This window comes from Sinocyclocheilus grahami, unplaced genomic scaffold (assembly GCF_001515645.1).
Source record: "Sinocyclocheilus grahami isolate Dianchi unplaced genomic scaffold, SAMN03320097.WGS_v1.1 scaffold329.1, whole genome shotgun sequence".
NCBI lineage: Eukaryota > Metazoa > Chordata > Actinopteri > Cypriniformes > Cyprinidae > Sinocyclocheilus > Sinocyclocheilus grahami.
The window spans coordinates 437003-451652 of NW_015505508.1; the positions used below are offsets into that span (position 1 = coordinate 437003).

The 14650-nt window shown below is 37.0% G+C and overlaps 1 protein-coding gene across 1 annotated transcript in view; it reads right to left on the bottom strand.

Moving 5' to 3' along the window:
* The window catches only part of LOC107602530 (cadherin-7-like), a 63353-nt gene that overhangs the window by 33679 nt on the left and 15024 nt on the right, over window positions 1-14650 (bottom strand). Inside the window, exons 3-5 of the mRNA XM_016295047.1 lie at window positions 4485-4779; window positions 1441-1560; window positions 338-505 (exon numbers count right to left, since the gene is read on the bottom strand). Of these exons, the coding sequence (XP_016150533.1) occupies window positions 338-505; window positions 1441-1560; window positions 4485-4779 (583 nt within the window). The remainder of the gene's footprint in view (window positions 1-337; window positions 506-1440; window positions 1561-4484; window positions 4780-14650) is intronic.

Here is a 14650-nt window from a genome sequence, read left to right on the forward strand (position 1 = left end):
GATATAGCAAGCACGAGGATAGTCTAAGCTCTACACACTCCCGGACACATACTGATTCCGCCAAAAGTATCATGCGGCTAAAAATAGGGACAGAAATAACTATGACAATTATCTAAAAAATATTATATTATAAAAGAAGATTGTTAGTTTCTATTCAAAAGATCATCTACACGATAATTACACAGCAACTACAGCGAGCACTTGATCTCTATAATACAAGATCAGCCTGAGTCATGAAAAATCTCAGATTGCTTGCATGCAAATTAAATGGGGAGGCAGCATGCATTAATGATGGATCGGGTCCACGTTTGTTTTATAGCCGGTAGAAGAATCATACTCCTTGAAAAACGGGGTGGGTTGTCGTTAACGTCCGTAAGTGTGACCGTCACCGATGTGGTGCCTGAGAGTCCTCCCATCTGACCAACCATGTCTTTGGCATGGATTACCAGCAGGTATTGATTCCGTGCTTCTCGATCCATGTTGGGCAGAGCCGTCCTCACAATGCCTGCACAGAAACGTTGGACTGTTTTAGTGAATGTCTTGTTGCCTAGTGTTGATTAAAATGTAAGAAATATGGGGGGTTGTTGATGCATGAGATGTACTGTGTAATGATAACATCCTCCTGGCCTGTAAAAGCTGTGAAAAAGCGTCTAGATTACAATATGGACTACTGCATTATAGGGAGATGGAGTATGCATCAATTAAAATAGGATTACCATTTAGTAATCTAAATAGCAAGGACCTTTTCCAGATTTGTTAGGCCATATCATAATGGATCTCTCATCAATGAGTCAAATTCACTGAGGCCAGTTGAGGACTGTAAATCAATTTCCTCTCCAAGTCATTGTTAGTTTTGGAATTATCATTGCTTGGCACACCTGAGAGTGATTAAATAGTACCTACTTCCTATTTGCGCACAGAAAGCTGCGATAAATCCTAATCAATAAGCGCTGCTATTTGCTATATCTGGCTTCATTTTCCTCCACATGTTGTGGTGTCTCTAAACTTAGCTGCACACTTTAAAAGAAAACGGAGAAAATGTTTAATCAAGCTTTGTAATTTACCCTGTTGATTGAGTCCATATGTGGAAATGACCTCAGTTACAGCTAGAGTGCTGATTACATTAAGGATTGCATTCCCTGTAATCAGTTGGTAATGTGTGCCAGTAACTTCATCACAAGTCCCATTCACTTTTTCTCTGTCTTTAAGTGAGTCAATCAAAATAGCAGTCTCTTGACGTTTCCATGTTTCCATTCCAGGATATGGTGGTTACCGTGTCGTAGCTTTGAAAAGACTTGTCGCTCAAGTGATATTGTGAAATTGTCCACTGTTTCCCTAAAGAGCTTGATTGGTAAGAATGACTCAAAATCTTGCTGCTGGATAACATTTTAGTGCTTAAATATTTTACTGACAATATTGCAAAAAAAATATTGTGTGTACCTGTCTTTGGTTCCACAGAGAAATAGGGTTGTCCTTCAAGGATGCTGTACACGACTCTGGCACTGTTTCCATATGTGGGGTCATCTGCGTCAGTCGCCTTAACCTCAACCACAGATGTGCCTGGAACAAATTATCCACGCAATTTGATCAAAATGGTACCAGACATACACTGGCATTGAGCCTCACTTGATTACAAAACTGAAATCCGATGTAGACTGAAAACATCAGAAAACATGAACAGGATCATGTAAACCAATAAAGAAACATTTGGATGCACATACGTAGATGTCCATTGTTCTGTTTCAGCAACATTTTTGAAAGAAGACTCTCCAAGCCTGCATTTATTTGATCAAAAATACAGTAAAAACAACAATATTGTGGAAATATTATTACAACTTCAAACAACTGTTTTCTATTTTTAATATATTATAAAATATAATTTATTCCTGTGATATGCATTAAAAGAGGCTGCTCGTGCCTCCCTTATCCATCTGACATGCTGTCAGTCACATAAACGAGGCATCTGCTGCTGATCGCTATAGCATACATGAAGTTCATTAGAGTGTTTTGTAAGTAATTACATTTAATAAAAGAGACAGTGGCTTCCCCAGTGACAACAACTTTCATTTCCATTGTGCGTTAATTTCTCCAGAAATTATGATTTCGTTCTCTTGAACACATGCGATGGAAACTCTGCTTTATCCATATATTATTTTCACAATTGTTTTTCACATTTTTCAAATGCAAATGTAACGTAACTCAGATAGAAACATATCTTGTTGGCTTCTGCAGTATTTTGTATTCTTGTGCCTGTTTTGATTACAGAGTACAAAGCTGGTGTTGCCTCAGTTCTCATTAAGCCATGCATCCTTGCAAAAAGCCCAGAAGGACAAAACAAATCTAATCAGAAGCCAAACACACAATTCTGTTTGTGGTCTGCACTTGCTTTTCGCAACATGTATACTATTGTTGAAAATTTTGGGGACGGCAGGATTTTTTTTTAAATTGTTTTTGAGTGTCTTATGCTGCATTTATTAGATCAAAAAAACAGTAAAACAGTAATGTTACAAAATATTGATACAGTTTCAAATATCTGTGTTATATTTTAATCTAAAAGAACTTTCAGTAGCCATTACTCAGTTTTCAGTGTCACCTGATCCTTCAGAAATAATTTGTATATGTTGATTTGTTGATAAGAAACATTTCTTATTATCAACACAGTTGAAAACAGTTGTACTGCTTAATGTTTTGCATGTATTCTTGTCTATTTCTTTTGAAGTCTTTGATGAATAGAAAGTTCAAAAGAACAGCATTTATTTGAAATAGATTTGTTTATTTATTTATTTTGTAAAAAATGTACAAATCTTTACTTTGTATGCATCATAGCTAAATAAAAGTAATAACTGCTTTGAAAAACTTAAACGGTAGTGTAGATTTATTACTTCATCATTTATTCTGTAGAACTGGAGCACAAAGGGAAGTTTAGTGCTGCTTTACTGGCTTACTGATATTTCCCAGATTTGATTTAAACTGTAAAAATGGCTAATGGAAAGTGCCAGGCCTTCATTTGAGCACAATTTACGGGCCGCTCCAGACTGCGGTTTTCCTCAGAAATGCAGATTATCATTAAATGCGTTTGCTTGTAAAAAGCAAAAAAAAAAAAAAAGCAAAGGAGACATTTGGGGACAGGCCCAGATGTTGTCATATTGGTAACCTAAGCATCTGGAGGCACAGCTGAGTGTACAAAAACACAGCACCATGGTAACACCTCACCACAGGAACCGAGGCCAAATGACTGTTACTCTTTATCTGATGGTGTGATGTGATTTCATTTCTTATAGGTAACCTTGTACCTCTGCAGAATCATTTCAGGCACTTTATATTCAACAGGCCGGTACATTTATAGCCAGTTAAGGACACCGGCATATGGTCAGCCCTTAAATACACATCATAGCGAAACCGCAATGTGTGAAAGTGAGTGGATGAGAGTATAAGGCATATGTTGTGAATTTCCATTTGGCCTCATGCTGACGTCTGGCTTGAGGGAGAGGTGTCTGGGTAAGGTTGGGGTCCTCACACTTGCAAACAATCTCCTGTTTCTTAATTACTAAATTAAATTAATAATTTTCACGTTAATCAAATCCATTCATCACCGGTTGACTGCTAATGAATTTAAATGGATCTATAAAGCAGTCATTGAGGACAAGGGTCGCTTGCATTCACAGAGGCTAATGGCTTTGTTCACGCCGTTGGACAGACAGTGGCAGCCAGCATGTTAATTGCTCTTATAAAAAAGCATGTCAATGCTTGCATGATTGTCAGCTACTACACTCTGCGTAATCGAACTGACAAACAAGTGCCCTGTACCGGGTGCATTCATTATGTATATTACTGTTTTTAGGTGATCCTCAGCTCACACTCAATACCTAAACAAATTCTTGACACAATTACCAATAATCATTCTGAAATTGGATGTCAAAATATCTGTTATGGATGCCCCAATATTTAAACCCTGGCCGATTTGAAAAGCTGATATTTGTTTAATATTTATAACTGATTACTGATAAATGGTATACTATTTTGTCCATATATATATATATATATATATATATATATATATATATATAGATTAGGGCTGCACGATAAATCACAATTTACCAGCATTTACTACACAGAGCCGTTGTTCACTGACGAGCTGCGCAAAACCACGATCATATTTTGTGCAGCTCCATGTGAATAAATGCTGCTCCATGTGAAAGTGCGCAGGTGATGGAGATTTACTGCTGATTACAGAACCGGCTTTACTGACAAGATGTGCATTAAATATCGCATGTGATTTATCGTGCAGCCTGTAGTGTCTTGCCTTAATTTATTAGTGTTTTTCAAAATAAACTTTTTTTTAGATTTACATTACCTTTGCCATCATAACGCTCACTTAAACAAAATGAGCATGTGCAATTGAATGTCCACAATCCACCAATACTAATAAATCTAACATCCCTCTTTGGTGATTGGTTTGGTATGTACAAATCCAAGGCACTTACCGACAGGAGACATTTCGGGTACTTGAGCATTGTAAGGGCCATCCAGGAACTTGGGCTCATTGTCATTGATATCCTGCACTTTGATAACAAATTCAGACTCTGGTTCAACTGGCAGGTTGGTGGAACGGTCTTGGGCCTGAGCTCGCAGCGTGTAGTAGGCCTGTTCCTCCCGGTCCAGGCGCTTCGTGGCATGAATGTCGCCTGTGTTCTCATCAATGGTGAAAATAGAGGTTGCACCTTCACCAGTGAGCACGTATTTTACTTTGCCCTCACCTTTGTCCACATCCGAATGAAGCTACAGGAAAAGAAGAAATGAAAAAAAAAAGTAATTAATATCTATTATCATTGTAACAGTTGTCTAGTTAGCATTGTAATTAATGAACAATGTCAGTAATTGTGTTTACTCGTGAGAAAGTACTTCTGCAATGTTTTAAATAATAAATGGGGATATACCATCTCCAGCACATTTGTGCAAGTCAACAAAAAAGAATGGACTGAATAAATGTCAAATCTCACAAGTTATTCTTCCTCACACATCTCAGAACACATGGATGGATTTTTAAAAAATAAAACATTTTTCCTTGTTATACTGAATATGGCTTGAGGTGCTGTTGCTGTGAGTTACCTGCGAGTTAAAAAAAAAAAAAAAACATGAACGGCAGTGGGGAAATCTCCGAAATCTCAGTCACTCTGTCCTGAATGTTTAGTCACTTTTACGAGTGTTCAGTTGTTTTGTGAGAAGCCTGACAATTATACATGGTATGTTATTTTATATTAACCATTGTGTTTAAATAGTGCCAAAAATGCCAAACCATAAAAACTGGCCAATTTAATTGACAGTCCAGAAATCCTCATCATGGGCCCTTTTCTCATGCCGTTACCATTTTATGGCAGCTGACTTGGTATTTCAATCACCAGCAGTGAATGATTTTATTTACTTGTTTATTTATTGAAATACTTTATTTCCCTCTTTGGGGGATTATAAGCCAAGTCCTTAGCTTTCCCTCCCTTTGTTTTTCTTTCCTTCATTTTTTTGTCTTCAAATACACATTTCTCAAGAGACTGTCTTTCACTGTGGAACAATACTTTCATGTACAGAATCTAGCCGGTATGAAAAGACAACGTGTTTGCTTCATTTAAGCAGTCCTGTCATATCATACGTCTTTATGATGCTGTTTTTCACAGAGTCACAATGATTGGCTGGTGCATCATAGTTGCATTGCTTTCATGGGACAAAGTGAACCCACAACTGAATTTGGGAAGGTGGCAAGCAGTGTCCTGTGGTGTGATATGCTATAATTAATCTAAAACCATTTCAAACAGCATTATTCTAATGATTTTACATTACGCATGCAGTTTATGACCACATTCTCTATATGGAACTGTATTTTTTATTCATTTGTCACACCACAGTACTGTAAAAAGGAAAAAAAGCTCCCATCTAGTCACATCTGGTTTAGGTTGCCGTTTATTTGCCAATAAAACAGCGCTGCTCCACATATGATGTCAGTTAATCAAAAATTACAATGGTTACAGTGCAGGAACCGAGTGTGCTAATGACATTTGAGGCTAATTAATCAAAGTAAATGTGTGTTTGGATGTCAGTGCTGGCAATTCACCAAGGCCAACACTGTGTCTGATGACTGTTGTGTGGCTCGGCTCTGCGTTTTTTTTTGTTTTTTTTTATGTTTATTCTGACCATAATTCACCATGATGATGACTGCAGATCATTAGATTCTGTGTGCTCAGCTACACCGCTCCGGCTTGCAAACTCATCTAAAATGATTACGATAAATGTATATATATTTTCATCTGAATAAAGCTGTCAATTGTATTACCATCGAATTACCATTCTCAGAAGTTCAAAAAGTTGTCATATTAACAACATTTATAATGTTACAAAAGATTCCATTTAAAAAAAGTGCCATTCTTTTGAACTTTCTATTCATCAATGAATCCTGAAAAAAGTTTCCATCACAATATTAAGCAGCACAACATTAATAATAAGAAGCAATGTTTCTTGAGCACTGGAGTAATGACTGCTGAAAATTCAGCTTTGCCATCACAGGAATAAATTACATTTTAAAAAACAGCAATTATATTTATAGTTATTTTAAACAGAAATAATATTTCATAACATTACTGCTTTTACTGTATTGTTAATCAAATAAATACAGCTTTGGTGAGCATAAGAAAATAAAAAAAGCATAACAAGTCATCTTACTGACCCTGAACCTTTGAAAAGCAGTGTATATGCTAAAAATATAAATAAATAATATAATAATAATTGATGACTCATTCTGAACTACATAGACTCAAATCTCTCTATGATGAGACTATCCCTCACCCTAATGCGAAATGCAACCAACTACCAAGTAGCAAATCATGATTCATGTCTGACGTAACTGGCTATTGGTTTTAGAAGAAAAAAGAAGAAAAAAAAACTAAATCCCTTCAGTAAGGCCCACCCAAACTTTCTGTTTCAATAGGAAACACTACAACACAGGAAAGAAAACAACATTAGAAAACGACATTGGAATGTCTGTGTCAAGTATTTCAAATCAATATTATCAACGTTTTCAGACAGCTCTTTGAGCGTAGCTTATTGTATATGTTTGTGTGCGTGTGAATACGAGGAAAATGTGAATCACTCTCCTATGCAGGAATGCAACCCTGGGGTCGTCTCTTGACTTAGTCCTCTATCTCTCATCCTTTTGCTCTTTTCAGCTCAGAGAAAGAGATAAAATACAAATAAGAAGTGGAGAGAAGGAAGGACTAAAGTTGCACGGTAATGAGTTGCTGAGAACAAGATCAACAAGCTAAAACAGGAATGAGAGGAAGGAGGAGGAAGGCCTGAGGAGGAAACTACTGGAGGAAGCCAGGACCTTGAAGTCTTGGGATGAGCACTCACCTTTTCTCTCTCAGCCTTTAGTTAAACCTGCCGGAAATCTTACTGCCCCTAACAAACTGGCTGAATCATGCTATGTCTGAGTGTGCAAATCAGCAATGTGGGTTGTTGTTGACGGAGATGATAGCATAACATAGCGTTTCCTTCATCTGGACTGGCACCAGTCTCACGCTGCCAACACACTCCACCACAATAAAGAAGATAAATGAAGACTGTCATTATGTCCCTGTCATCTGTCTCTGGCAAAACAGCGAGCCCAATTACATCGTGAGATTACAAACGCTGCCTGTTTTACACACAGCTAATTTATGTTCATCTGTCTCCTTCTTGGATCCTGCAGGGGTGCCCTTAATATGACGCTCTGTCTCTTACCCGCTCTCACTCCCTCCAAATACGGAAATATTATGGATGTGGCAAACGTGGAACTGCCAAGCCTGCCAGCACACATCAATTACTTTCCTCACAATCCCACCTAATGAGAGACTTTCAAACTGAAACGAACTTCGTAATAAATAACACAATTGATATGAATGCCATTACTGGAGTGATCGGCACTGGTGAGGCGTTTTCTCTGATTTTGTGTAATTTCTCCATAGCGATTCAGAAGCTGAAACTAAAATCGCACAGCAAGATATATTACAGATGGTGCCTCCCTTAATTAGCTACATCTACTCAATCAAAGCATTGAACATGCCTCTTGTCTGCGAATTAAACACTGTAAAATAAGCCACATCATATAGATATACATAAATTACTAGTTTTATATATACAAATACAAATACATACAAATAATAAAAAATATTAAGCAGCAACATTTAATTTCACATTGATAATAAATGTTTCTTGAGCACCAAATCAGCATATGAGGATAATTTCTGAAATATCTTGTGACACTAAGACTGGAGTACCGGCAGCTGAAAATTTAGCTTTGCCATCAATTGAATATATATATATATATATATATATATATATATACATACACATATATATATATTGTAATACAATAAAATAGAAACTTTTTTAAATTGTAATAATATCTCAATAATAAATGCAGACTTGTTGAGCATGAGAGACTCTTTCAAAATAATAATAAAAAAATCTGATCAACCCCAAACCTTTCAGTGGTATTATACAGAAGCAGTATGAACTGTATGGAGACTAATGCACATTTACCATGTTTTACCATGGTCATTTGCCAAGAAATGCTGTAGACTCATATTAAATAAACAGCAACGCCTACTATTTATCATAAGACATATCACAGTATCAGACCATAGCTTTTTACTACATACAGACCATAATTTATCTACCTTCTACAGTCATTTTAAAAACACCACAGTTAGACATTATGCAAGACCTGTGGTAAATTATCATAAAACAACTCTGAATGGAAACAGTAGGCCTACTTCATGTTCATGTTTCTGGTCGTATTAGCTTCAAGTACTGGATCAAACAACCTTCATACTTTCTGTCATTTCCTGGAGGAGAGGGTAATCTATTTTTGCAGTGATAGCATGATTAGCATTGCTCTTTGAGGATGACTGCGCTGTGTTGCAGGCTGGCGAACAGGGGGAACTCCCACCACAACAAGGTTAGCACAGTGACTCAGCATCTGGTTTGTTTAAGAATCATCTACGAGTTTTTCACATGGCTGCTGGTTAGCATTATTGCAATTAGCTTTCATGCTTGACCATTCTAAAGCTAAGGAATTTATAAGCCTATCTGATTAGACGCATTCAAATGTCATTATCTATTTTGTATCATAACATTTTGTTAGGGAAAGCTACATTTTTAGTTTATTTATGTAATATCTGATGCCAGTCTGACTTTATTTTCATATAGTCTATGAAAGAAAAAAAGATCATATTCAAAACTGTCTTCAATGTAAGTACCACCATGAGTGCTAGGCAGAACTGTAGCTAGGTAATGGTTCATGAAGGGAAGATGTCATTGCACTGTTTTATTCATATCTTTGTCACCTTGGATTTACCCCCCAAAATTTAAGCGCCAAAAACAGCACTTGCATTTGTCTGTAAATGCATTGCAAGATATGCAAAGGATGTGAGCTGTTGAGACAATCAGCTATGGGAGATTTTTTACACCATAATTAGCATGAACAGGAATGTGCAAATTAAAGATTAACAGGGCTCCAAACTGCGACTAAATGGTTGCATTTTTGCAACGTATTTTTCTGTAAGTTTTGTTAGATGTTGCAAGTTGCTTAACTTTCTTTGATTATGTGCTTTGCGCATAAGAGAAATCAAATGGCACACTCTTCAAAAGCGGAAAGAAAGAGTGCTAACTTTCTGAACCATGTAGCATGGAACATTTATCAGTTCGACCCAACAGACGGCACAGCGCAAGCATTTACAGTACTTGCAGATCGACTACGCAACATCACTATTAAACTGTGCTGTGATGTTCACAAAGATGCATTTGGATTTGGCGCAAAGTTCTGTAACAAACCCGAAATGTTTTGGCGATTTAAACTAGTTTAAGTCTAGATGAAGCAGTGCTGACATTCTTAGCAGCATTTTTGTGGAAAACATTGTGCCATGAATAAACAGTTTAGAAGGCTGTTCAATCCACAAATCACCAACATCTGTCATGGATTTTCTGTAATAACACTAACTGGTAACCAAGGTATTTTGGCAAAAATGTGGTATATTCATAATTGATGTTGTTATATAATTAAAACAGTCCTCTATATTGTATTAAATGTATAACAGAAGTAATATAATATAATTATAGTATTTTAGTTAGAAATTAAATAGTTACATTTTACCATGGAAGCCATGCATGGTTTTACTGTGTTTGTCATAAACTTCAAAAGTACGATACTATGGGAAATGTGTCAGTGTCAAATGTGTATTTTTGACAAATTATGCAATATTATTCAGTGGTATAATGTAACGAAGTAATGCAAGCTAGACTCCTAAAAACACCTTTGCTCATGTGCAAACAAGTGCTCACACAACCGTGGATGATTCATTTTCCACTCATGTCGAGTCTGGGGTGTGTAATATACAATATATCGTCAGTTTGCGATAATATGGTAAGTGTTGTAATGATGTGCGATCTGATATTATCAAGTAGGCTATATCACTAAATCACACACAGACTGCACGCATGTGATTTATTAGTCTATTAAAACTCCAGGCATTCTAAATTGTAGATGCCAAAAATGCTTTTGTATGCTTTTTATATTTTTATAATTTAATATAGTTAATCTATATCACGCAAAGAGTACCATTTTTCTGCAGACATCAGCATGATGACACATTTAATAATAATTTTATACAAGTTCAGTAAAGTTAGCAAAGTGACTTACATTTTAGACATAATATTGCTTGTTTTTGCTCAATTTTGCCAATGAAAATAGTTCCAAACAAAGATCACTGTTTTGCTTCTCTGAGCAATGGACCGTGTTTACTTATTGAATGAATCAGCTTTTTGAACGAATCGGTGAATAAATGATTCAGTGATTCACTCATTAACACAGTCAAATGCTTTGTTTCTGAATGAATCAGTCGTTTCAATGAATCATTTGAATCTCAATGACTCACTCATTAACAGTCACTTGCTGCCATCTAATGGAGGTTTTAATTTCACATTTCTACTATTTTTTTCATGTTTTTAAATAATTTCAAATATCAGTATTCAACGTTTTAAGTTAAAAACAAAACATTATTTATGCATCTGTAGCTGCAGGTTAAATGCATTCCCCTCTGAGATACATACACTGTGTGAATACATCTAAATGCTATTTCAGATGCAGATTCCAGAAATGTTTTCTTATGCTGGAATTGAAGACACTAAGCACCGGATGAAGTGCTTCTTATTCTTACCCAAAAATGCAAAATGGAAGAAAGAGTTAAAACTGAACACAATCTTGCTACTCACGCTGTGTATGAACATTTTTATATATATTTATTTGCTTCTTTTCCATTTTGCATTTACTTGTACTTTTACTTTCAATACTTAAGTATGTTTAAGATTTAAAAAATAATTTTCGTACTTAAGTACAATAAATATCACATATTTTAGGACTTTTACTTCTACCAACGTCATTTTCTGGTAAGATGTACTTTTGTGCTGTACTGTACTTTTACTTGAGTATGGGTTTCAGGTACTTTATACACCACTGATATTTATTAGCATCTACACTTCTGTGTGGAAAAAATAGCAACATTGGGAGTATAATTTGTTTTTGTCCCTACACTTACCCTACAAAATCAGGTGCAAATGATCTCAAAATGTCTGCATCAATCAATAATCAATAAATTACTAAGACACATTTAGATTAAGAAAGCTGCATTCACATGAACCAAACAAACAAAACTCTGATTCATATTCACACCAAAAGCTCTTTGCTCAAACCTTAAGCATAAAGGACTGAAGTGAAGCATGTTACACGTTTGTCAGCTGTCATTAATCGCTGCGTAAGCACATAAGCATAGACCTGCACAGTCTCATTAAAGCGACAGTTGCCTTAGAGATAACCTTGGCTCACAGTTTAAAGGTGAAAGAAACCTAGCTTGGGATTCTGCAGCTGTTCGTACGCCAATGCTTTTTGTTTGCAACATCTAGAGGCTAACATTAGAACCGAGACATGCATTGTCTTCCCTGTTCCAGGCTCAAGTGATGTAGCGTTTTCCAGTGTCATTTTCCTTTGCTTTTAAAACCATCTTACCACCCTGGGTAATCAAAAGCCGGGCTAAAATCCAGTCTATAATAAAGGCAAACGACTGAATCTGTGAGGAAAGGCAGTTATTTGTACTTGATAGCTTTTTACATACTGGATCTATTTGCCAGTGCCTTTCAATACGCTCTTGTGGTGTGGGATTCTTCCCCCTGTTGTAATATTTCACCTGAATCAACACCTGCTGAGTGCTATATAAATGCAAATGGTATTTTATTGTGTTGCCGAGCTGCTCTTCATCGAGGAAGTGCGAGCCACATCTCAGCCTTATAGTGGAGGATTCCATATTCCCTGTCATTAGATTCAGTGGTGTCAGCTCATATCACTCTCCATATGAGAAAGACTCAGCCGGATTCAATTAAAAAGCACCTCTGTGACTAGACACCCTCAATGCCCTCAGTCTTAATTATCTGAAAAGACACGATTCACTTTCTTCACCATCTCCATTTGTGAGTGTTCAGGTGCAAACCCTGGTTGGCACCAGAGCCCGGGCCGAGACTGCCAACCAAATGACTTTCATCTGCACTGATGACAAATGGCCATGGCATGGACAAGTATGGACTGGAAGCAGATGAAAAGCGGTCCATCTTCTCCAGCACTGCATTTAATTACCCAGCATATGTTAGAAATCACTCCAAAGAGGATTTGGGGAACACTTGTTGATCCACAACATGAAAAGAGCTCTTTCTCTTCTGTTTCATTTTGTTTAATTCAGTTTGTGCAAATCATTGATGTGGTGGGAGGGCGAGCACGATGGAGGGCGTGTTTAATCTGCTCGGCCTGGCTGACGAAAAGCTTCCCGGTGGCCAGAAGGGGATAGAAGTGTGGATCTCTCATCCTCGCCATGGGGTTACAGCGACACTCCTGGTCTGCTTCTCATTAAGTGCACATTTAGAAGGTGAGCTACGAGTTGTTTTTGGCAGGCTAGGAAAAAGGAAATGCAAATGGGTTGCGATGGAAGTTGGCCTGGGAACACTCCCCCCCCCCAAGGCTGAATTCAAAGCATTTTTTCTCTGGCGCACTCAGTGAATATAGGCAGAATTGGGCATTCAATGCCCAGCTGAGGGATTCAAACCGACAGGCCCTGCATATCCTATGGAGCTCAAATACGGGAATGGGAGGACAGCTAGCAGCTGAGAGGCCTTGATACAGTATGCCGGATAATCAGAGATGCATTCCTGTGATTCCAAGCCAGAAGCAAGATTTTTAATTACGTGGCGGGATCCAAGTCCAGGTAACTTGCGATGGAACTATTAACGACATCGGACACTTGTTTATGCTTATTCTGAAGTGAACTCGCCTGGAAGTGCTGTAATGAATGTGTACTTTCAGTGGAGACACTGGGGTCATTTCTAATAATTGTTGATATTACTGAACTCACCCCGGAGACACAGATATGTATTATTCATTGCTCTCTCTTTGACATCCCTCGCGTTTGAGCATTTTATTCAAGCTGGGCCTATCATATCCATATTCATCAGGCTGCAAAGAGGTCACCATGGGCAATAATCCCAGTCGCTGATGGTACGATATCAAGATGGCAAAGACATATTCATTAAATTCATTCTGGTATAATTTCGCTGATAATAACGGGTGAGCAGATTCAACTTTGGTTTGTTCGACCGCATGTTTGGTTGAGAATAAGCCTCTCTGTTCGCTTCTCTGCTCTTTGTTCAGAGTAACAAAAAATCTTGTTTTCCAGCATGAATTGCAAGTGAGAGACAATCGATAAAGCATAAAACCAAGAACAGAAAATGTTATTTCAAGGGTTGATTAGAGATGGAAATTAAAGGTTTCTTATGCTTCCTGCAAAGTGTTTGAAGCCAAAAAAACAAAGATGTAAATGGCAAGACGTGTATGATGGAGATGGTGATGTGAAAATGGCTTCAAAAGGTTCTTCTATTTTACTCTCTGGAAGCATCAAAGTCCTTCTCCAATCAGCCTGGAGTCTCAACATCAAATTTCTGCCTGGAAAGTGTGTTTGTCTCATGCATATGAGAGCATACTGTATCTTTCAACTTTCTGCACAAACATAAAAATAGGCTGTTAGAAGTTTAGAATATCATCAAGCAAACTGTTGCTGACAGGGTTTAGTCTCTGCTCACTGTTAGGACAGGATCAAAAGGTCAGAATTATCCACACACAGCTTATGCCTATCTAACTTATGTAACGTTCTCATGATATGTTTTTGCAATATGCATGAAACTTGTGTATTGAAGATAAATAAAAGATTTTGGGTCCCAAACTTCATCTCCCGCTCTTCTACTTGCCTCAAAACTTGACTTTGGCTAGCAAAAACCTCAAGAATATGACAGCTATTCAATCATGTCCAGTGGTAATTGTAGAGAAGTGGGGCAGTGTTCATAAACTACTGTTAAAATGTTTGGCCTCAATAAAAATGTATTAATGTTTTTGAGAAAAAAAAATCAGCATGTAATGTTAGAAATTTCTTTACTGTCACTTTTGATCAATTTAATACCAAGTCCTTGCTGAATAAAATTATTAATTTATTAAAAAAAAAAAAACATTTTCATACTGACTCCTAACTTTTGAACG